General features: G+C 39.4%; 1 protein-coding gene across 1 annotated transcript; it reads right to left on the bottom strand.

The window, feature by feature from the left end:
- Positions 1-809: 809 nt before the first annotated feature.
- Positions 810-24,415, bottom strand: TMC3 (transmembrane channel like 3). Its single transcript, XM_068410760.1, is given in 24 exon segments — positions 810-1,650; positions 2,406-2,703; positions 3,805-3,847; positions 4,045-4,123; positions 5,493-5,618; positions 6,152-6,262; positions 7,075-7,203; positions 7,419-7,486; positions 8,154-8,282; positions 10,052-10,291; positions 10,790-10,868; positions 11,029-11,138; positions 11,906-12,053; positions 12,213-12,256; positions 13,176-13,323; positions 14,795-14,937; positions 15,029-15,127; positions 16,148-16,254; positions 16,955-17,036; positions 19,962-20,037; positions 21,390-21,533; positions 22,816-22,889; positions 22,891-22,916; positions 24,298-24,415. Coding segments are annotated over 24 exon segments (3,462 nt in total).
- Between the last annotated feature and the right edge of the window lie 486 nt (positions 24,416-24,901).

The following is a 24,901-nucleotide window of genomic DNA, read 5'->3' as shown; positions in this document are numbered from 1 at the left end:
TTCTTTTATCCAGGTGTAATCCAAGTGACATGGGGAAAAAAAAAAAGCCATATTCGTCATCAAAAGAAGGTGTAAAATTGCAATGGCGTGCAAAACCAGGATAGAACTAAATTAGGAGTAATGAAGCAAGTTTTTTAAAGGCTCTGGATAGAAAGTTTTCCACAGTGAAGCTTATCAGGCAGGGCTGAGGAATCTCACCAAAAAACTAATAGAAGATCTAGGATTTCATCTGGAAGGCTGGCACGCATTGCTACAATCAAATAACTCCATTGCCCATGCAGGACACACTAAAAACCCTCACTATTCTCTGTAATTAACCTATCGCTGATTTGTTTGAGCTGCACCATATTCAAACTAGGCATGTCAAGAGGTCATAAATTATACTGTAAATGGCAACTCTATGTGTAGGAAGCTGATTACTTGCTGAATTTATTCAGTGGAAGCATCTTTAGCTGTGACTGTGTCAAAGAGAGCCTCACCTGACATATTTTTGAACTCGTTTAATTAAAGTGCCCCAAGTACATAGCTTTTGGTTTTCCAGTAGGTTAGGTTTTTGGTTGTTAACAGCATAACAGTAAGTAATAAATTAGAATAGTTTTCTCTTCCAAATTTTGCAACGTATCAGTTGTGATATTAAAGCGAGGTACAGTTAACAGTAAAACACAAGGCTAACTATGCTTTTCCCACCTTGAATGGCTGCATACACTGTTGTTGCAAAGACTACGTCATAGTTATTCTGACAGACCTCAAACAGTGAGTACAACAAATGCACGTATACCTGTTCAAAACAAAAAGGTTGGGGCACTTTCTCAGACATTTGAGCATACCAGTTCATTAGGCTCAGACATATTTAGATCAACACTGGTTTTTGATTTCTTTTTGGTGAGTTTTGTCCCAGGTTTCGGATACTTTTCCTTGCTATGAATGACCTGGATATACTGGTCATTGCTGCTGTTCTGTGGATCACTGCTGGATTCAATGGAAATGGAATCAGATTCTGTTAGTGATTGCTCCAGCTTTTGCTTTGATTTTGGTTTCACACGTGGCTCAGGATAGTTCAGGTGCACTTTCCTGTAAGCATATGGAGGCCTGTCCAGGTCTAGCTCAAAACCATCATCCCAGGATTTGTAATGCACTCTGGCTAGATCCTTGCTCATAAGAATGTGGGGATCAGCGTGTTCCCCAATGTAAAATCGTGGTGCTGGGCGAAGATCAGACAGTGAGCGAGGGCGAGGGGATCTGCTAATAAAGTGTCTCCCAAGTTCCTCTTCATCCTCCTCATCTTCACTGGGATGAGGGGAATACACCTGGTGTGGTGTTCGAACCACGTATCTTCTGACATGGCGTGGATACAACTCAATGATGTCTCCCGGTTCATCCTTTCTGAAGTGCCTTTGGAGTCGGGAGGTAGAACGAAGCGATTTTTTGCGGGGCTCATTTTCATTAACAAGAAAATACCTGGTACCATACGGTCTACGTCCCACAAAAACAGAAGCCCCTGCCCCAAGAGCATCTGGATTTACCTGCTGAATGCCTTTTCTGAAGAGAGGCTCGGAATGAACATCTTCAGTGTGCTTTTTGAAAGTGACTGGCATGTAGGGCTTTGTTTTACAGAGCTCACTCGCACTCCCATGCACAACGCTTGGGTACCTTTAGGAAGGAAAAGAAAAAGGAAAGAAGTATTGAGATACACACATACCTATTAACGTAATCAAAACGTATTAAAAAATTCATTGCTCTGATTCACTAGATTGTAAGGGTGGAGATTACAGAATCTCCATTGTTCCAAATATTTAGGACCAGTTTGAGAAACATACTCTAGAAATTAGGAAATATATTTGCCCTTCTCTGGGAAAAAGCAGCAGACAACTGACCTCTCAAGTTACATTCCTGTTTTCTTATTGTTCTGAGAACTGTTTAAAAATGCTCATTATCTGATCACTTGGGGGGAAAAAAAAAAAAAAAAAAAAAAATAGGTAGCTTAAAGCATCAGTCTGCTGATGTCCAAAACTGGTTGTCCTACAACTAGACCTGCTCAGGCATTCTGCACAGAGTCCCTTCGCTCCTACTGTGTTTGTCTTGTACATGGAAACAGTGTCCTGCACAAACTATTTTAGTGATAGGCCGGAGGGGAAGTTTAGTATTTACCTTTACTTGAGGCATGTGTAACCTCCATCAACTACATAATTTCAGAAGTTTCATAATCCCATCTCAGTTAAGGGAGAGTTAAGGAGGTGGTGTCACCAGCACTCTGAATAGAACCCATGAATGAATCTGCTTTTAAATAATTCTTCAGCTGTTTTACTGCTCCAGACAGTCTGAATACACAGCTACTTTGTAAACAAACAAAGGTATGTCATGGAGCTGCTGGAATAAATGCCATTTCAAAACCAAAGCAGTCTTGCCTGTTTGTGGTACGATCGTTTCTTGGTTTCTGTACACTTGATACTGAGGGAGCTGGCGTTAAAGAGGTTGAAGTTGTGGGATTTGCATTGACAGGTCTTGCAACATCAGTTGAGTGCACAGTTTGGGGCACAGACTGGGAAATGGTTTGTATTCTGGTGCCTTTGCTCACAGGAGATTCAAAGTTCAAGACACTGCCATTCTTTCGGGGAGTTGAGGACCGAACAGAAGACTCCTGGCTGATAATATCACTTTCTTTCTCTGGTCTCTTGTCATTCCCATCCAGATTTTGGATTCTGGCTAGAAAACAGAAATTAATTACAGGAACTGTCCAGGTCTCCAGGCACAAGCTACTGTGTAAATGCTGTGGCTCAAATTCACCTTTCAGTCAGGGGATCCAATGCTAACATAACCCCATCGTGTTCAGAAAAGAGAAACTGGTGTCACACTGGGACACGTGGTGATAAAGGGGTGGATCGGCATACTGTGGTACACAGCAGACATTGTATTGGGCAACATAGAAAAAACACCAGACTTTGCACTGTAGGATTCCAAAATGGGCAACAAGCCAATGACTCCGAGAGCCCCTTTTTAGTTCACAATGTACACCACTACCAATACGAAGGCGGCCAAATTCAGCAAACTGGCTCCAGTGGCTGTGCTGGGTACAGCCAAAAGCTGAATTTTGTTTCTGTAACAAAGGAAATCCAACTAGGACATAGACCTTATTGCCTGTAATAGTCACTCCTAATCACTATATTGCTACACATCAGGTATTTCACCATTTGTGTCTCCGTTGGAGAGCTATGAGGGGGTTATAGTAGCATTAAGATCTAGCCATAAAGCTACTGAATTGTGTCTTCTCTTTGGCTTGGCAAATTTTTGCTTGTTCCCTTCTCTGGGAGGTATTAGAAGAACAGCATTGTTTCTGTGGTTTCTCACTGCTAAAATCTGAGAAGTGGAAGGTGCAGGTTCAAATTCCCTTAGGTACAGCAGACAAGTCTGAAATCTTTTCGTTGCCTATGAAATGTGCAACCTGCTCAGGTCAAAAAACAGGGGGCATTCCCTCCCCCCTCCTCTGCCTAGTACCCTCTGAATTTTGCATAAGGTCTGACAGGATTTGAATTATCAGAGATGCCTCCCCAGGTTCTGCCCTGTTGGTGGTAAAAGCAGACAAATAGCCAGTCCAAAGATCCCAGCGGAGTTTATGTATAAACTACACACCTTGGCTTTCAGGGCTGCCAAGATTAAGTCAAGCTGAGCTCGAAAACCATCTAAAAGGAGGACTCTACAGGAAATACATTTTTTTAAATCTTAGTTGAACTTCCCTATGAGAAATCAAAATGTTTTTGTGTCCAAATGCTTTATTAATAGTAGCATTTCTAAAGCTCACCAACTTACCTACTGCCATCTGAACCACCTTTTTCTTATCTTCAGTTCTTTCCTAAAATATATTCAGGAGAATGAGAAGCAGTAAATTGTTATGGATTAGAGAGTAAATCCACTGCTGTGTAAGGATGATAACGACACGATTGGTTTTACATTGTGAAACACTGAAAGTTACTTTAGAGATTTAACTAGGCTAGTACTTTGCTGAAGAACCACCAAATTGGATGTAAAAGTGCTCTGAATTATACTTACTGTTTGGATCTTCATTCTCAGTTGATTGTTGGTGAATTTTAATGATCTTGCAATACTTTGTAGGTAATAGATTAGCATGCTAGAAGTGAAAGAGGTGATTATGAGTCACATCAAACATTCTTGACAGTTTTCTCTTTGAGAGTTTATAGGTCATCAAAATGATGTACAGGTTCAGTTGCTGCTTTGTAGCGTTTCCTTTATACTGTGATAATGGATCACAGCCTTCTTTCAAGCAAACATACATGAAGGACAGAAAGAAGTGACACTGAAAACAGATTTAACAGCAGTTCTAATTGTGCCTGTGGTTTTTTGTGGGTCTTTTCATTGTGCCTGTAACCCTGTGTGCATTTCTAGCTTTCTTTTTGTTTAAATTCTGAACACGCTCAAAATGAAAACGTTGATAAATATTTTCTCATCTTTTTTCCCCAGTCTAAGGTTATAGAACAGAGACACCAGAATTACAGCTGAGTTTGCACACTCATACCAATGTAATTTTATTGACTGACTGGAATAACACCTTATTTACACTGGCACAGCCGAGATCAGATCTGGCCTGACATGATGGATTACACTGGCTTTCAGATTGAGCAAAGTCTTATAGCTGGACTTCATACCACAAACATTTACATATGTGCTTAGCCATCAGTTTGAAGCAGTCAATAGATCTACTTAAATTTGTAAATATATTCATATTTACATGGCTGGGACCTTAGAGGAAAAAGTTACAAATAGGAAGTATAGCTTTGGTCTTTTTGATTTGTCTGAAAATCCTGCTGGTGGGATGAACTCTGCATTTGTCTGTAGGGTACGGGGAAAAAAATGATACAAAGGTACATGCAAGACAAATGATACTTCATAGAGCAAAGTGAATTTCAAACAGATCAAAGTAAATATTAATTCCCAACTGTGAATAATTATTTAGAAGCTAGAGTAAGAAAGGACTTCCTCTGGCAAGTCTGCAGCAAGTTATATTACATTAACACTTCAGACCAGACCTTCATAATTGATTTATCTCGTCAGAAATCAGGATGACTGGGTAGCTGCTTTAAATGATAGACTGAGCCCTGTTCACAGTCATAAACTGAACTAATGACCATGAGGAAATGGAAAATTAATTTCCAAGGAGCTCTTGAGAGGGAAGAAGGATCTTAAAACTTCCTGGAACCAGCAGCACTGCAAGCCTTGACACTATGTGGTGAACTTGCTCTAACGTGGTATCCCAGAACAAAAAAAATCCTTTTGAAAATGTGATGACAGTCTTTTTAACATACTCTCATTCCCATCTCATCCATATACCATGTACTCAATAAGGTGGGGTTTTTCAGATATGCTTAATAGAATTACAATAATGCAGTGTTTGTTCCCCAGTATCAACATTTAACTCTCCAAAGATAAGGCCAGTATTAATACAATCAATTTAACTTGCCTGTGAGAAACAAAGTACTTACAATAAAAGTAGTAGTGCAGGGAGGACAACCACAGGACTGCTGATATAAGTAATCACTGTGTTGAACCATGTGGGAAAATCGTTTTGAATTGTTTCGGAAACAATATCATATATTTTTTCTTGTCCACTACAAGAGAAAAAAAAAGCAGCAAAATTAAGTTGTAAGAAATCCTAGGTACCTCAATTTGTTAAGCAGTGTTGCACTGAATAAACAAGGAATTTCACCCAAAACTACTTTGGAACAGTACAGTGAAAGGAAAACAAACAAACAAAAAAAGATAAAAACAACTTGTTCATTATTTGCTTTTTAACAATTTTTCCAAAGCACAAAAGCATTGGCCAGGTTTGGAGGGTGCTTGAATTGAGACACAGCACAGTGATGTGCGCTAGATTGCTCGGTGGCGCATTACATTATGTAAACACAAAATAGGTGGACCATGTATATAAAAGCAAAAAGTTGAGCCTCACTCAGCACACTGACATACTCACCTAATTAAATCTTAAACTGGAAAACATCATCAGCAGAAAAAGATTGTCCTGTCTATAAACGGGGTTTTTTTTCTTTTTAAACTGTAATTTGGGTATTATTGAACTTGATGAATTGATTGTGAGAGGGTGAAATAAAATCTTGGCAATTTTCATTAGCCCATTATTACTTACCTGAAAGGACCACAGCTTAAAGATGGTTTGTATCGGGCAATAGCAAAAATTGTTGGTAACATGCATAAGAACAACATGAACAGCAACATGGCCAAGTAGAAATTATTGGATCTGTAAGAAGGCATAACATGGTTCAGATTATACTAATCGGAGAGAAAAACAGAGGCAACATGAAAGGTGCAAGTCTGTATCTACCTAACAAGTTCAAGATCTACATTTCTGAAAGATCAAAATCAGTCTGCTGTGATTAGAAAGTCTGAACAGAGCCAGTTTAAACAGACACTTAATGATCAAAATCCTATTTACCCTGATTTCCAGAGAGCCCTGCTGCAGCCAGAGAACTGTTTCTAGCACCCTTCTGTGACAACTGACCTTACTGCCCAGTGTGTTGGGGGAGAAAAAGAACAGTGGCAGAAGTTTATTCATCTTCAAAACATGTTAGAAATAACTGATTCTTAAAATTTAAAGATGCCCTAAATTATTTCCATTTTGAGTAAGCAATTAAGATATTCATCATGATAGAAGAAAAATGGGGAATTCTGTCGTGCGATGTAACAGACAAAAGCAGATACACTTCATAGTTTTCAAAGAAAGAAACATCAAGAAATAGGACTTGCAACAATTAACACATGTAGGTTATTGTGCTCAATCAGATTAGTATGGAAATAAAGCATTTATGTTAGGCCACATATATTGGTCCAGGAATATTCCCTTACATATTTTTCAGTTCTTGCATATCTTTAACTACCCTCCTTTACAAACCCTTGTTTCTCACTATGTTTTTTTCACAGACCTTTGCTATTGGTCAAATTTGATTGTCAGCTTTCAGAGCTAAAATCTGTCGTTTTGTTCCTATACACAGAAGACATTTCCATTGTCTGCATTTGATTTATTCTTTATCTTTTGTTCTTATTTTGACTAACCGAGATGCTCTGAAAACCTGCTGATGTGGTACATTACATGTTAACACAGCCCAGCTCCTCAGGTACATGAGTCCAATCAGCTTGAGAACATTGAATGCTGGTAAGCAAGGTGAAAAGAAAGCTCCCATCCTGGAAAAATAATATCATTGCAGTGCTCAGTGTTGCCAGAAGCAATTTTAATAGCAAAAGAACATATGAAAAAAACAGGTAAACAGCTGCTCACTGTTAACAGACTATGTCTTCTTATAATAAAGTATAAAAGGCTGCATAGCCAATATCCTACTTGAATAGGTTTCATTGGAAATAATCAGATTGACTTAGTAGTCAGCCTATGAACTACATACCAGATCATTCCTTGGTTGTAGACCAAATGCAATACATTCTCTGCGATTTTGAATTCTCCATATTCTGGCTACAAGAAACACAGTGCAGGATGAATACCGTGTCTTAATCTTTTTTTCAGATCGTTTATTAGAAGCATTTGACTGAGTCAGTTTGCAGGCAGCACATAGCCTGAAACATCCAGATCAAATACCAGCTTTTGGCAGGCAGTGGGAACACAGTAAAACCTACTCTGCAGCGGGGGATTAAATAAACTAATTCCTCTCGTTTACTTCACTTCTTTAGTTAACAACAGAGAACAGTCCTCAGCCTTTCTTATGCCAACAGCTTCTTGCTAACCAAGTGTTACTCACCGTAATTTTCTTAAAGGGCTATATGATTTTGGTTATTGCTTCTTGAACCACTGTCTACATTATGGATAGATGTTACAGCTACAGAAAAGAGGACGTGGGGAGCAACCCCACGCCATCTGTTTCATCTTTGACACTGGGACTGCTCCATGATCTCATTTTAGGAAAGACAAAGAGGTTTTTGCATCACATCCATGAGAGCAGGCTTGAGAAAAACATCCAATCTCAGCACTTACCCTGTGCCCTCCAATTTAAACTCAGTATTAGCTATGCCTTTTTGGATGCGTGCTACCAAGAAATTTATCTAGTGAAAGGCCTTAAGGAAGTTCAATACTAAGGGAAGGGGCGTTCAGCATTTTGGTTTGATAAAATAAAGACTGTACTTACAAACTTGCTTTCTAGATCCCAGCACCAGCAATCACTTAAATATCGGACACACAGTCCACGGAAAAAATCAATTAGCAGGATGCTTGCGACTGTGAAAATCATGTCGATAATTGAAAGCTTTAGCATCTCCTGAAATACATAGTGTTCACACATACTGAGTCATTCTGGAAGCAAATGGACCGTATATGGCTCTCGCATTTTTACTTGTATTTTGTACTTTGACTCAAGCTTAGTATCCTGATGAAATATGATTTGAACATATAAATTATTTCCTTCTAAGCTTTTCCTGTTTGACTTTTCCCTCACTTGCCTTTGTTCTAGAAAAGAGAACAAATAGAATCAAGCTTCCAGTGTGCCTTCTATTGCTTACAGCAATAGAACTCTGGTCATGATAGCTTCAAGCTTTCTTTTTAATGACTGTTCTGAACATTGATCTAGCTAAACTGAAATGGGTTGGGTTTTTTGCTGTTCTACCCAATCCTTTATTATACTGACTGTTGTAGTGTGTACTTGCTAAGTGCTTCACAATGAGAAATGCTTATTATTAATACAAAACCAAAACCAATGGCACTAGGATCGATGATCAAGCCATAAAAGAGACCTGTTTAGCGCTTAAAAATTAATGGGGTTACCCTGGCAGTGTTCAAGGCCAGATTGGATAAGGCTTTAAGCAACCTGGTCTAGTGGAAGGTGTCCCTGCCTGTGGCAGGGGGGTTGGAACTAGATGATCTTTAAGGTCCCTTCCAACCGAAACCATTCTGTGATTCTATCATTCTATATTTAACTGAGCTGTAAAAACATACAATTAAATAGTAACGATTCAGTTCTGAACACCTCTAGCCCATTCTGGGAAACAAACAATGAAAAAACCCCATGAATGCCGATTCTAAAAATTTCCTGATGCCCATGCAATAGGGAGAGGGGCATACGAGAACAGAAATCAGCCTATCAAACCTGGGAAGGGGCTTTTGCTCCACACGATCAAAGACAACCTTTAATATTGCTCACCCTGGAACAAGGAGCTCAGCAAGTCAGAAGCACGCTAGCGTCATTCTTCATCTAGTGGCCTAGACATAAGCGCAACACTGACAGGGACCAAAGTACATTGGGATCAGATAACATCTTTTGAATTTTGTGTGGTTAAAATTTCTCTCTGTATGTGTCAGTGCCCCTGCTAGTCACTCAAAGTAAAGGCCACAAGTGATGCTTGCTTCACATGTAGGGAAACTAAAAGTGTTATATTAAGTCTGCAGAATTTCGGCAGCCTAACTGTGGGAACATGCGTGCAGGGCGCTGCCACCCAGCTGGCTCCATCCTTATGAACTGACAGTGTTTTGAAACCTTTTGTTGTTGTCCTCTTTCTCTCTGAAGAAGTGAAGAACACTTGATTCTCTAGTCATTTACTGAGGCAGAATGAATAGAGACTTCAGAGATATTGTACATATGACCAAGAGCACAGTCTCATGATTGGCTTGGGTCTGCATCCCCACCTATCCAGGCAGCAATCTGAATCTGCACAGGGTGCATGTTACCGTCTGTACATTTTTATAGTCATGTTTCTCTGTATGAGTTGAATAGGATGCATCCTATTAAAATAGGATCTGTATCATGCACCTGTAGAGATCTGCCTGTGCAGAGCTGAAGACAGAGACTGAAGCCTGGCAAAAGAACATTTGTGCAACACTAAACACATTGTAGATACTGAACAAAAGACAAAGCTTATGTCTGTGGCCAAATCACTTTGCATAGTTTTTACTCTTTCTACACAATCCTTAGCTAAATTCTGGAATTTATACAAAGAAAAGCTCTAAAATTGAACACAGCACAACATGATTTTATTTTTTTTTGTCAAGTGTGGATTAGGAATAAGTTGATGACATAATAAAACAATTACGTACTTGACCAACATACGTCTCCCAGCACTGATCCTGTGGGTTGTGGGTGTTGAAGGAAACTGTTTTGTTAACCAGCGAGTCAGGGACTGTCAAGCCTTGAGCACGACTCTCTTCCGATGTGACAATGCCATTTCTCTTAATTTGTACATCAGAAATAGTTGCAGATAAATTGCCTTCTTTAGAAAGAGTTTTGTTTGCTAAGAAGGTGGTAGAATTACTTGCATTGTTGTTAACATCAGAGTCCTGAAATAATAAATGTCCTGAAAGCTACTTTTCAACTCTAAATACATGCAGATGTCTGTACCTTCTACAATGTACACACACAGAGCCATTTCTTAATGTAATTTCAAGCAGCAGTTCGGTGACTGTTAAGTAGCTGTCAATGTACAGATGGAGATGAAACTCATAAGGACAGTACTGAAATCTGATTTTAGGTGGCTGGAAATATTTTGCGTAAAGTGATGACTTCTTATTTTTTGTTTAAGCAGTTAAAACAACGCATAGAAATCTATTTATTGTGATACAATAGCAATCAAATGGATCCAGTTATCCTAAAAAACTAGAAGTAGTTCTAAATGAACATTACAAACTAAACTTAACTTTACAATCCTATCAAACTGTAATATGTTTTAATAAATTTCAAACAAATTTTCATCTGACTTCATCTATATCACCATAAATGGAATTCTATCTATAAAGTCTACTAGCTTTACACATCAGAAAACATCAGGTTAAACTTACAGTGACACTCATACTGTCCACTTTATCCAGGAGAGCAATGATTAAGCTGTAGAGGTTTCCCAGGTATAGAACAAGAACCCTGAAACCAAGAAGAATAAGATACGGATTATCAGCATTGTTATCCCATCAGCTTCTCGTACGTTCTCTGGTTTGGCTGGACTAAAACATGCAACCAGAACATATCTCTCCTCTTCCTCCCTTTCTTCCCACATATTTTCTACACTGCATAATGCCCATACCTGGCAAGCTGGAAGCGAAGAGTGGTCCTTGGATGATACATCTCCAGAGCTGCCACAAGTTCAAAAGCAGAGGGTGCAATCATTGTAATCAGTGACACAACTACACTCACCTACAGAACAGAAAGACGCAGCATTTTTGTAGCTTTGCATGTAGATCTTCTGTGGTACTTTGACTGCTGATTGAAATACTGCTGATGCACATAGATTGGTGATTGCTTTTCTTGGAGGTGATGCTTTAGAAAGTTATTATTGACATTGTGATAACAATAGTTATCCAAAATTATAGATCTGGAATACCACTTGGGGATCTTTACTCCAGACATTCTAGCTTTAAAGTTACTACTTTATTAATTAAAATAAAAACATAACATGTGGGAAATGTGAAGCCAGCATCTTCCTCTGAAATGGATGAGTAGCATCTCCATACCTATTCACTTCCTACTCTCAGTATCCACTCATTCCTCTAAATGGGAATATTCACTGAACATTCAGTATCCCCCAGCTGAAATCAATAGCTATTGTCAAAGCTGATTCCTTTCTAGTCTGTTGGCCCAGTGTTCGCTCAGCAAAATCATGGGCGCAAAAGTAGATTTGTAAGTGACAGGAGAGTTTATGCTTTATCCTCACAACAGGGGGCCAGCTAGAACTGCAGTCCCTGCAGCACCCCCCTGCCTGCTTCAGCTCTGGTGACACCTTGCTGCAGAGCACAGCAGCAAGTGTGCGAAGAGAGATCCAGGGAACCGCCACTCTGTCCTCTGGTTCCTCATTTCTCCTGGCTAATCTCTTGCGATTTACACCTCAATGCACACGAATGCTACAGAGAGCCCTGAGACAATAATCCTACTTCTAACACAGAGGTGACAGAAAGACAGTGTACCTCATTTTTTTCCCAAAGAGTCAATTCCTTTTTGGTGCGCTCTAACCTTTGGGATCGATCCACAACAAAGTATATGATGTAAATACTACCAGCAAGTGAGAGAAGCACAAGGATGTTTGCAATAATTCTTAAGCTTATTGTCACTGCCCTGGAAAAAAACAAGAAGACACAGCCAATACAGTAGGTTGTCTTATGACACCAGAGGTCTTTTCTAATATGGTTTTTAGAAGTACAAGACAAGCAGATTAGCACTGCTATCTGCATTGAAGCAGTGCTCTGAAAAGTATCGCTGGTTTTATATACGTACAAGTTTTTGCTTTTCTTCTTTTCCTGCTCTTCCAATATAGCTTCCTTGAAAGAAACACAGCATTATCATTTTAATAGTATTCAGCAAACGAAATGCACATATCTTTCACAGAAGTTACCAAGTATACTAATAATAAACTTCACATCCTGGAAGTGCAAGTAGATAAATACCTCTCTGTCCTGCATAGTTTTTTGAGTGATAAGTGAGCTTAAATAGTGAAGGAGATTTCTGAGAAACAAATACACAGTAATCAAATACTTGTGCACTTTCAGTCATGCACGTTCAATGGGGTACAACCAGAGGTTTACACTACCAGATCTTTTTGCAGGACGTGCCTATAGAATCCATGAGTCAGTAATATAACACAGAACTGTCATAAGTTATCCTCAGTCATCAAAATAAGTAAATATCCTGTCTTATTAATTTATCCTTGCCACAATTTGAAGTAATTTTGTTCAATGACTTCATGAGAATGCACCAAATTTGGGAAATAAATTTATTTTTACGAAAACCATATCTGTTCTTAAATTCTAATTGGAAACCATCTGTATTTAAAGCCATTTTCTAATATTGAGAGAACTGTAAGATGTCCCTGGACCATTTGTTATGGAGAGTTGAAATAAATGTTTTCACATTGTTAGCATGAATTTGATTCTATTGCTCAATGAAATTGCATCACAAACAAATTTGTTTCTCATTATCTAACTTGTCACACATACAGTGGCATTAAAATAAAACTCTTTTGAAGAAGAGGATAATGGCCTTTCTGGGACAGAACAGTGTCAGCAAGTGTGATGTGACTGCAATACCACACAGAGATGCGATACCAGCCCTCCCCTAGGCAAACAGATCTGTAAACGAATACCAAAAAACAATAGGAAAAGGGAATGAGAGGAAAGACTTCTATAGCTTACAGACTAACAAACAAATCAGCTCTAAATAATTTGAAGGTCAGTTGCTCACCCTAATGCTATTAACTATGGCAGCCGCTTTGCTCTCTGCAGCCTCGGGGTTTCCTATTAAATAGTCCCAAGCACAGAAGAGTCTCCAACAAAAAGTGTAATTTTCATCAGAGGCACTTGCTAAACTCATTCTTGAGTTCTTTGCCATTCTGTAAAAAAAATAACAAATATTCAACAGTTGTTGATGTGTGAAGATGAATATGAAGGAAATCAGTGGTTTGGTTCATAGTTTTCAGATGTCTACGCCTTTAGAACTACCAAAAGTTTGCAGCAATTAGTGTCATTGTTGGCATCTTTCTGAAGAAAATAAAATGGAGTGAGGTTCAGAGCATGAACTTCAGTTTTGTTCTAGTGCAGAAGTGACTCCCTGTGGAAGGACATTTTGATATTTACATTCTTTATAGCTGACAAATAAAGCAAATAAATCTCACTAGAGCTGTGGACTTAAACATATTTCAGTTTTACAATCTGCAGATAGGATCCAGCTGGAAGATACTATCACTAAGATCACTATTACTGTGATTACAAGCTAGTTTGGCAAAACTAGCGATCATGCAGAAGATATTTGTTTTCTATATTGTTTTCACCCTCAAAACATATGTTATTGTCAAATAGAAACTCAGTGCTGTTTTACAGACCTTGGGGAAAAAGAAGAAAACCTCACTTACTCATCTCAGGCAAGACGGCAGAATATTGCAAAGTGTACGAAAAGAAATTAAGATTAGTATCTTATAAAAGAAAGGGCATCCAAAAGGACAACCTTAACAGGGGAACTGTAAGGAGCTAAGCAAAGAGTCAGTGAGCTAAGACAGAAGGGGAAGAGCTAATCGTATCCAGAAACTGCAGAAGTATACATCAGTGTCAAAGATACCAGTGACCCTTGACACAAACCAGCAGGCAGAATAAAAATAAATGAAAAGGGAAGGTTTGGCTTCAAAACTAAGAGTTATTACAGGCAGTGCTAAAAATGTCCCCGGACTGCACTGTGCCGGATAAATAGGTATCCAGAAGGGAAGGGATAGCAAATCAGGAAAGGATAGAGTGACCTTGTCCCTCTCCAAGCATTGCACATTCCTAGATTTATAGTCAGTGCTAGCAATCTTACTCTCTGCTAAGTAACTCCTGCTCCTGGCCCTTCAGCAGCAAAGGAATTAAGCTCCCATTCGAACATAATGCCACATATCGGCTGAAACAATGCCAATGGTATTACATCTAGGATGGAATTTTTATATTTGTGTTTCAATAAATGGGAATAATAATGCTGAATGCATTACACATAAAAAATAAATTTATGTTATAGCAATATTTATACCAGAAAAGAGGAAAACAGAAAGGACTTCCATGAGCGTCGGACCTTACACTGTACAAACACAAAGCACACAGATCAGCTTCTGTGCTGCCCTCCTTTTATAGACTGGGAAACTGAAGAGAGCGCAAAGATAAATGACAGCAAAATAGAGAGCAAGCTAGAATTAAATTCAGTCTGCCTACCTGATATTAGCAGACTTGAGCAGGTTAATAGAGCTACGCAGAATAAATACAGAGGAAAAGGGATAAATACACCATTAACGATTGCCTGAACACGCAAGCTTACAAACAGCAGTAAATGGGAAGCCTTACTTTTTTAAGAGAATGATGAAGCTGTAAGCAAACACTGCCATTCCAACAAGGAAGTAGGCAAGAGGCAGCCGGTACCCAGCTTTCCCAATCTTCCTGTCACGACCGTAGTAGCCGTAAAACAAAACCGAATACTGGAGGTAGCCCTGCAAAGACCAGAGCCCATAAATAAGAGCAGTAACACATGGTTACAATACAACAGAGAGAGCGAAACAATAAAGAGTGTTTTAGCCTTGCCCCGAGTGACCAAATGGTGTCCAGGTCTTGAGCAGATGCAATATGCTCCTTGGGAATGGTCTTGCTGACTGTGCTGCCGAACGGTGCTCCGGCCAGTAGCTGGGGAAAAGAGAGGAGGTGTCAGAAGCTGTCTGAGCTGGGGCTGCACAGCAGAACCCAGCGAGAGCTGCCTGCACGGGTGATACTATCAGGATAGCAAGTGTTGGGTCATTCCTTGTCCTAAACTAGAAATTCCATGAGAAATCCTGCATTCGTCTCCCACTAAACCAGATGGGGTTTTTTGTTATCTGTGGGCTACCTGTGAGGAAATTTAGTGCTCTGTAGACATCTTCAAAATGACTGAGAAAATAAGAGAGATCAACTGGAACCATTATCAAAATAGCTTTAAAAGATATGTTTGTTTTAATTTAAACTTTTTTAAATTAAATATGACAGTGTTTGATCTCAAAATGGTATTTCAAGATTAAATCTACTTTTCCTTAAAAAGGTAAAAAATGAAAGTGAATACCTTTTTAATTTCAGTTTACTTTTCTGTTTTGGGGGTACTTTCTTTTTTTTCAGTTTAGCCAATGAGAAGAAAAAAAATCAGATATTCCCATGTTTTCTGATAATGTTATTAAAGCACAGGTTAGGTGAGGGAAAATAATATTTATTAATAATTTAGTAGAGTTAACAAATAGCCTTACTTGCATGCAAGAAATAAAAAAAGTTGTGGCTGTTCAGAACTTCTAGGAAATGATTTCTAATGGACAGTAATCCAGAGTCTGGAGAGGAATGTTATGTTTTTCTGCCTGAAAATGACACCGACAGGACTCAAGCGTACTCAACACCAACTACAGCTTTTAGGCTTTGGCTCTCCATTTCAGTAATCAATACAGACATATTATGTAAAAGCACTAGTACCATGTTGACAAAATACCATCTCTAACACTAATAGCAAAAATCGCTTGTCCTGTGGCAGAAAAAAACCCCTTTTAATAGGGGAATTTATTTTAAATAATTAATTTTAAACTGTACTTTTCAAACTGATGTATGTCTTTAAGTGTGGCATTTGTTTAATTCAGAAAGGGAAGTGCAACAGTAAGCATTTTTCTGTAAATATTAACAACATGAGCTTACCTCTGGTAAGACTACAAATGCTCCTGTCATTATGGTAAGTACAATATTGATTCCAAAGAGCCATCTCAAGAAGATGAAGTAAGAGGCAACTCCAGACCCAAAATGACCTTAAACCACAGAAAATAGTTATCTGAGCTACACAGTCTATAAAAGCTCATATCATTTATTCATGAAGTATTATTTGAATAATAAAACAAAAGAAAAACCTTTCTTATTCATGCTGGGCATACAGCAAAGTAGAGAAATTGTTAACATGTCATTGAGGAAAATACAATTCCAACACAAACTCTGTTGGTGAAGTCTCATGATCACCAGCAGCGTTCACACAAGAAGCTGCTCTGCTGGGTGGCATCGTGCAGCCGTTTGCCTTCCCCACTGACACACAGAGGAATGATGTGGCTGCTGACGTAACGTTAAGGGCTGCTTTAATTCCATTCAGAGACTCAAGGGCTGGTGGCGCAGGTTACAACCACACTTAAGCCTGGGCAGATGTGGGGATGTTGCCCTGAAGATGCTGCCCTGTGGACTGTGATAAACTGTAACCAAATCTTGTTGCATTTTTGGAACAACAATGGGAAAAATTTGACTTTTTAAAAGTTACCCCCCACTAAGACCATAAATGAGATCTGTGCAGTGTCTAAGGCACCAAGAAGAAAAAGCAAAGTTTAAAATGAAAACATCACTGCTGAAAGTTTGCATTTAACTCTCTCCCAAATGTTGTTTATTTAATTCAGTAAATTAAAAAATAAACGCTAAGCATTATAGCAAGTGCTTTACTGTTCAACACCATTAAATCTTTATACTTACTCTCGATTTTCTTTATTCTCATTTCCCAAGGAATAAAGATTACCACAAAATTATATGCAAGTCGAATAAACTTCCTCCAAAGCTGAGGGAAAAAAGCAGAGAAATTAAAAATATGACACTTCTGCATGTAAAAAAATAAAAATAGGAGTGCAGAGTATTTTACTCAGGTCTCTCTCATCTTGTATCACAAGAAATCCCACAAATGTTAATTACGAAGACCTTGGAGCATGTCTGTGGGTAAAGCAAACCATGGTGGGTTTTAGAAACACACAGAACGTGGGAGGCACAGGAGTCCTTGCCTCTGCTTACCAGTCAAATACCAATAAAGATGAGACAGAGCACCCTTTATACACCTCTGAGGTTACAGTCAGGAGCCACCAATCTACCTCTTTTACACATAAAGACCGTGAGGAGCCAACAGAAGGAAGCCAGCGGGCGCCATTCGCTGTTGCCTTCTCCATGGCTGGGGTCTGCGGAAGGGAGGAACTGCAGAGCGGGGCCAGGCAGCAGCTCCAGGCAGCAGAAGTCACCCAGGCTGGGTACTGCTGGGATGCCTAGCCTCTGTGTAATTTATGAGGGAATCCTGCTGCACTACACATCATAAATTTGATTTCTAGGACAAACAAACGAACAGACAGCTAACTTCAAATTTGAGAAGCATAATGCCCGTTTTTCTTAGAGGAAAAATAAGCTTTCGTATTCAACAGCAGTAAATTCAACTACTATATTCTCAGCTCTGTGTATTACAGCTGATGCCTGCAGAAAACCTGTGGTTATATTTTGTAGAGTCTTTATTCAACCTCCATTTTTTGCATGCTCAGAGGAAAGCATCTTCCCGCACACAGCGGGGTTTGCACGCACCTGTGGGAGAAACAAAATCTGTGTGTGCAAAACTAAGTGCAGTTTTTGATTTGTTGAGTTAGAGCTCTAACTTTACATTATCAACAGAAAAATAATATTTGTATATCATGCATTATAAAGTATTTTTAGTACAGCTAGATGTTAAAAACCCTGTATTTCAGTCAGCAGCTGTGTCAATATTGTATCATGAAATCTTATCTCCTAGAACCAAAGAGAAGTAAATAACATTTTAATGACTGAATATATCATCAATCTCTTTGGCCAAAGTTAATTACATTTTATGGCGGTATGAGTATTTTATTGCATTAATGGGAAATATTTTAATTAAACAAAGAGATTGTAGATGCTGTGAATTGCATGGGAATTGCTAGGATTGCTACTTTCGTTTGAAAACATGGTTCACAGGGCTGAGAAAGGAATCAAGCCAGTTGTACTGCAGATTTATAAAATATACAGAGGGGACCATGTGGGAGTAGTATTTGTTATAATTAGATAGCTATCACCTCTTTTCCTGCCTACTGTGTACTCGAACAGATAATTTATACTCTTAGAATGCAGAGTATGGGTACCTGGCATCAATTGCAAATGTAAAAACAATACAACACAAATATAAAATGATTGAACTGAAAAGGAAAAATGCTTTCAGTGTCAAAACACTAAAAGTTATTTTAACTTCAATTTTCATAAATAATAGCATGAATGTATTGTCCAATTATGAACAGTGTGTATTTTGCCAATTTTAAAAACTTACTTAAAAACATACACACTTACAGCTGCATTTTGATCTTAGCACATGTTCAACTATTGAGTTCTTAATTTTGAGGACATAGTGCTTGTTTTGCTGCGCTACAATTTTTGTCCCCTTGGTCACCATGCTATTTTCTGAGAAAATACGCAAAAATGAAGCCCTTCCAGTTAAAAAAAAAAAAAAGCTGCTCATTCTGTTGCATTTGCTGAATGTAGCCCTGATGTAAAGGCTGTATTCCCTAATTTGTGCTAGGAAAAAAGAATACAGTTTCCCTACACATAATGAGTGGTGCTAATTAACTGCTGAATTATATCCCTGTTCTGAATATCTTCAGGCAAATACACACAATACAGGCAATTAGATTAAATACCAACTTTTATTCATGTGAACTCTAAGATGAAAGCCTCTGTTTTTTTATAGGAAGGGGAATATGAACAAGTAATGAGCCCAATCTCAGATACACTGACACGTATTGCAGACCCTTAGCACTTTTCTTTCTAGGTTACATCCTAGTTCCATTCAAGTCAAAGGCAAAACCCAGTATTTATTTTAACAGCATCATACTTCCGCTGCATTTGCCACACACAGAAAGGCAGAACAAGGAAAAATGTCTCTTTCCTACCTTGGAAAGTAGTACTTTTAAACTTTGCTGTGGACCGACATAACAGAACAACAGATACATACGTGACCTTTCCTTTGGTTCACGTAAATAAATTTTACTGTTACAACCCTGCCTTTCTGAATTAAGATAAATTGCATCATTAAAAGTCTGCTCATTATGATGACGAAAATATTCTTAACTGCTTAGATGACTAAAGATTTCTGTTGATTGCATATTAGGGACAATTTCCTACATGTTATTAATTTCCAGCAACTAGGGCCAGGGTCTATTTTAAGTGGCGTAAATAGATTTGCTAAGATTAGATTCAAATTCTTTGAGTATTATGCAAGGAAATATATTTACCATAAGCTACTGTAGGATTGGCCTCCATACTAAAAGCTAGACACATTTTTCATACTAAACTATTGAACTGTGGCCCCACAGTCTGGTAAAAAAGCTCTTCAGAGAATACTGACATCGTGTTGTTGGTATCCCCTTCCCAATTGCCCCCTCTGGCAGGCATCAATATTTGTAGATTATTTGAGAAGGAAGCTTGTTCTGCATCAATAGAAGGACATTCATCCCTCAACACATCAAATTAGTACGCAAAAATGTAATTACTAAATTCACAATAGAGAAAATAAAAGGCAAGCAGCTTTTAAATGCTTTTTCCTCCCCCTACAGAGTTTCTGAGTTGCAGATCAGGACTGCCTAGCAAACACACGCATCTGTGAACGAAAACTGCATATGACTGTTGGTATAGAGAAGAGCTGTAATTTAAGAAAAAGCAGCCGTACCTCTGCACCAGCGGCTTGGTAACCTCTTGTTCTCGTGAGTCTCCCTTCATACTTCAGCACAATCTCCTTCGCCTGCCTGCACAAGAAGGTGGAAGTTCATCCTACATCAATCCCGCTGCTCGGAGCCCCTTATTCTGCCCAAGCAGCGACTAGCAAAGTTGTCAAATGCTCCGAAATACAATCGTGGACTGTCTCACCATAAAATCCTTATCCAGGCAAAGCTTTTTTCTTTTTCTATTGACTTTTTTACTGACACTTTAAAACCACTGAGAATTTTGTCTGAGAAAACTCAGCATTCAAAACTTCGACTGCAGGGAGAGTTTTCTATTCCTCTAATTATTTTCTCTGTTCTTTTGATTCAAAAAGAATCAAAATCAGAATTTTGATTTTTCTTTTAAAATGGCACAACCCAAATAAGTAAAATAAAAAGATCGCCGTGACAGGCTGGTTAATCTCATGTGGATACTAACACCTCTTCTGCAAATATGGTGTAGCTCTCTTGTAAGATGCAGAGAGGTGCATATTCATCTGGTCATACGCAGTCTTTGACCTCAGCAGAAGGTGGATGGGGACCACAAAGTCTCATCAACAGGAGCAGGAAGGCAGCAAGTCACAGACTCTAAGAGAGAAAAATCTCTTTTGCTTCCAAGGTTACAAAAGGGCTCTTCCTCTGGTAGGGATTCCTCATGACTAAAATGGCATCCTAGCATCATACAGGGTTTTAAGAGAAAGGTACCAGATGAAAAGGAAAAATAAAGCAAGCCCCAAACAGATCATGCTGAGAAAGACGTGACACATCTTTGGACAGGTGGCCCACAGAGTTGGGCACCCACTCTTTCATTGTAAAATTGGAATTATTAATATAATAATTGCAATCTTAAGCTGTAAAACATTATTACTACATGGAAAGTACCTTTTAAACCTACAAGTGTCCAGTACTTACCGCTGTTTACAATATATTACCTGAATATTATGACCAGCTTCTGTCCTCATACCCTGCAATCATCACTTGCAATTACCTTGAAAACAGCAGACTTTTTCCTTTTTGGGACAGATTGAAACAATTCAGCTTAAAAATATATCATTGAGCATTACCAACAGCCTTTCCTTAGACCACTGAATAGCTGACACGCTGTTTTAATAATCAAAAGCCAAAGCATGATTTCTTGCTTTCTCTTCTGTACAGTGACTACCTAAAGGGAGCCACAGGCATGTACAGGAGACAACTTCACCTGCAGACTTCCCACCCCAAGGCTGCTGCCTCCAGCCAGCTCTCAGATCTTGTCAGAGCATCCTCACAGCATGCTTTCCTAGCAGCTCTTCATCATTTCTGTGTGCAATCCCTTCCAGCTTACACTGAAAAACTTCTGAGGCTGTAAGCACTGTCACAGTCAGTGAGCCTAAAAGCTTTTGTGCAACCACCGTTACCTGAGCGCCCTCAGCTTCTGCCTCATCGGCCACGGCCGGCAGCGGATGTTGGACATAATCTCCTTCTGGTACTGGATGTTCTGAAAGATCTGCTCTGGGTCATGGCTCTCAGCCTTTTCTTCACCGATATCATCGTCCGAGTTGCTGGCAGCCCAGTGCATACCCCATGAGAAGTAAAACAAGACAAATTATTCCCATTCAGATCCCCAGCAAACTGTTTATTTGCACAGAATCCAACCTATTAGAGCAATGTAACAGCAGTGAGCTAGGGAACTTGCACAGCCTTTTTGTTTTAAAGTTGGTGAATAAATCAGATGATTTCCCCCTCACCAGGATGAGCCTCTTTTCCTCCCCACCGCTTGCTGCTCAGTCATAAATCATCCCCACTCTCCACCACGAATTCCAGCTTTTCCTCTCTGAGCATTTCCAGCCATACAGCCTGTACATCATGCTAGAAAGACACTCTGTATATTTTTCTGGAACAAAGTGCTGTCTAAACATTTCTAGCAAGAGCACTTAACATTCATTCATTCACCATGTAGTGTTAGCCTTTTATTTTGATTTTAATAATGATAAAATATTTCCTTGTTAGAATGGAGGAGAACAGATGCTTAGAACACAGTTGCCCTTCGTTCCTCTTCCCTGCTGAGGGGGACGGGAGTGCAGGACCCCACACACCAGGAATTACTCATCCCTGTAAAAAGATTCATGCGCTTTGATGCAGGTTTCTGTGGATGATTATTAAATCATCTTTTCTGATGCTGTCACCACATTTGCTAAGCTACAGCTCTCTCAGTTCTCTCTTTGAAACAGGGTATGGTATGTGAAAAAGCAGCAATATTTGTTCTTGCATAGGCTTAGGTCTAAAAACTTGTGGCAACTGTTTCCCCCTGAATGAAGTGACAAAATCTGAAGCACTGCAACAACCACCAGCTAGGAATTTTTCTAATTGTATTGCTACGTACTTGTTGGGAAAGTTCCCTGCAATTTTGCTGAAAAAGCAACACCTTTTAATTACTTAGAAATAAACCTTAGCCTAAACCATGCCTTGTAAGAACATTCAAAGGACATGCTACGTCAGACCACTGATCCATCAGTTCACAGTCCTGTCCCCTCAGTCACAGGTGACATTCAAGTGAGAAGTATAATACACAGAAGTATAGAGAGATTTCTTACCCCGCTATACCCTGAACTCATTGGAGTTACACTGTTTTATGTGCAGTGTTTATGTTGCAGTATGAAACGTGACTTTTGTGAAAATAAAAAAAAAGAGGTTTAAAACACATCTAAATATAAAGAGAAGAGTTGTTTTTTTTCGTGCTCCTTTTCACATTACTACACTGTCCTAAATGAAAGTGAAAAGACAAATCCCACTTCTGTGCTAGATAAGGCAGATTGCACTTCAGGGGAGAGGAGGGTCCCTTACCTGTGGGGCGGCTCCTGGTACGTGTAGATGCCAGCGTGTCGCTTCACCGTGCGATACTTCTTGCAGGACTTGGCAGGTTTTTGCTGCAGCGGAGCCCGTTGCTGCTGGCCATGGCAGTAGATGCTGCCGCACGCAGGTGAAAACTCAGCCGCGCTGGAAGGAAGCCCTCGACTCGCCGGTCAGATGTCTCATAAGCAGCAAATGTTATTAAGCAGAGAGTGTCCGCGAGCAGAGGATGGCTGGCTGTGCCTGGAGCTTCCAGCCTTAAAGCGGCAGCGCGCAGTGGCTCCGGCACCAGGTGCTGGTAAGGCGAGGCACAGAGCAGAGCCCAAGGCGGGCCAGCTGCAGTCCTGCATTCTGAGCCAAGTTTCCCTTGTCACGGGTGAGATATTCCTTCAAAGCGCCATCCCACTGCACCACGCTGGCCCGCTCTGGGTGACGTTTCCAACGAACGCACTAGATGTACTGTTGACATCTTGCTTCACGTGTTTGAGAGAACATCATTGCTCGACTAAAGTGAGACAGATTGCTGGTGGCCTTGACTAACAGACAAACACGATGTCATTCTCCCCGCAGAACTTCCAGATCCTCTCCCTGAGGATGGTCCTGACAGAACTCATGGCTGCTGCTTTCCTGGCCCCAGCCCCAACCTCTTCACATGGCCTCCATTCGTTATCCTAAATGTATGGCTTTTCTCTTGAAGGCAATCAAAATACCTGCTTTTCAGACGAGTACAGATTACCAAGCAATTCACTTTTTCTTGAGAGTTGAAATATCTTAATTATGCTCAATTCCATTAATTACTGTATCATCTTTAACATTTACAATAAGGCACTGGACTAGATTATTGATAATAAACGATGGTTATTCCTAGAGCTAAAACACTGGAAAACTTACGGTCTCATGCTCCTTTCCCATTTCTTCAGATCTACTACTAAACTAATTTTATTACAAAACTAACTTAATACATACAAAAAGTATATTTAACACAGAAAATCACTTAAAAGTGATGTGAGCTTGAGGACCTTGTATTAAATACCTATTCTCTCTCTCACTTTCTGTATGTCCTGGGGCAAATTCTTGCATTTTTATGCCTCATTTTCCATCCTTAAATAAGGGTGGCATTTCTGCATTTCACAGGAATGATGCACTCAGTGCCTATCATATGATGATTATGTATTATTGCATCATTAACTAGCATAACATGGGCATGAACTTCCTAATTCACTCAAAGTATTCACGTGCACGGTAAAACTGACAGCAAAACACCAGTTTTCAGTTTCAAGTGTCTCAACCAAAATACAGTAGCAATAGCTTTGACTCAGTTTACATCTACTCAAAAAAGCAATCCATTCATTTAATCCAAGATTAACTGCTGGGCAACTGACATACTGTACTTGCCAGCAGTTATATTTTCATGGTGGAGAGTTCCCTGACACCATTCCTATATAGTCAGCTCCAACACCATTTCTCTGTCAGCACCTCTATGATACTGGCGTTGGGTTGTTGAGACAGCACAGACTGCTCCAAGCTTTGCTTGGACCAGGGCAGCTGAAGAACTTGACACACTGTCAAGTGAATTTCCAGTGCCTTTCCCCATCGTAGAAGTCGTGGGTATTCTGGATCATGTTATTAAAGCAGAGCAAAACAGACTAAGAACACTTTTCTATGGCCATAATTTGATGCTCAGAACACAGGAGAGAAAGAAAGAGTTTATAGAGAGTTTTCACTTGTTCCTAACTTGGTATTTTCCCTCCTTAATAGCTCTGCGCACAATGCGGCAAGTTTTTCAGTTACATAAATCAACGGTCTGTTGTAGTTAACTTTTGTTTGCAGCCTCTGACAAGAAAGAACGTTAAGTTCTCACTGGTAAGTTTCCTGTAGAGAATAGCACAGGAATAGCACTCTGCCCTGAATTAATCTAAAATATTGCCACTTGCTGGGAAATTTTACTTTTCTGTGATCATCGTTCTGTCTCTTGTACTATACTTATTTAGTTAAATAATTAAAGGGCTAAGTAGTCACAAGCCTCATTATTTATTCTCTGAGAGTTACTTACATGGTTTTATAGTTTTGAAAGAGTAAG

The sequence above is a fragment of the Nyctibius grandis genome, chromosome 11 (assembly GCF_013368605.1).
Source record: "Nyctibius grandis isolate bNycGra1 chromosome 11, bNycGra1.pri, whole genome shotgun sequence".
Lineage (NCBI taxonomy): Eukaryota > Metazoa > Chordata > Aves > Nyctibiiformes > Nyctibiidae > Nyctibius > Nyctibius grandis.
This window is presented reverse-complemented; position numbering and strand designations above follow the sequence as displayed.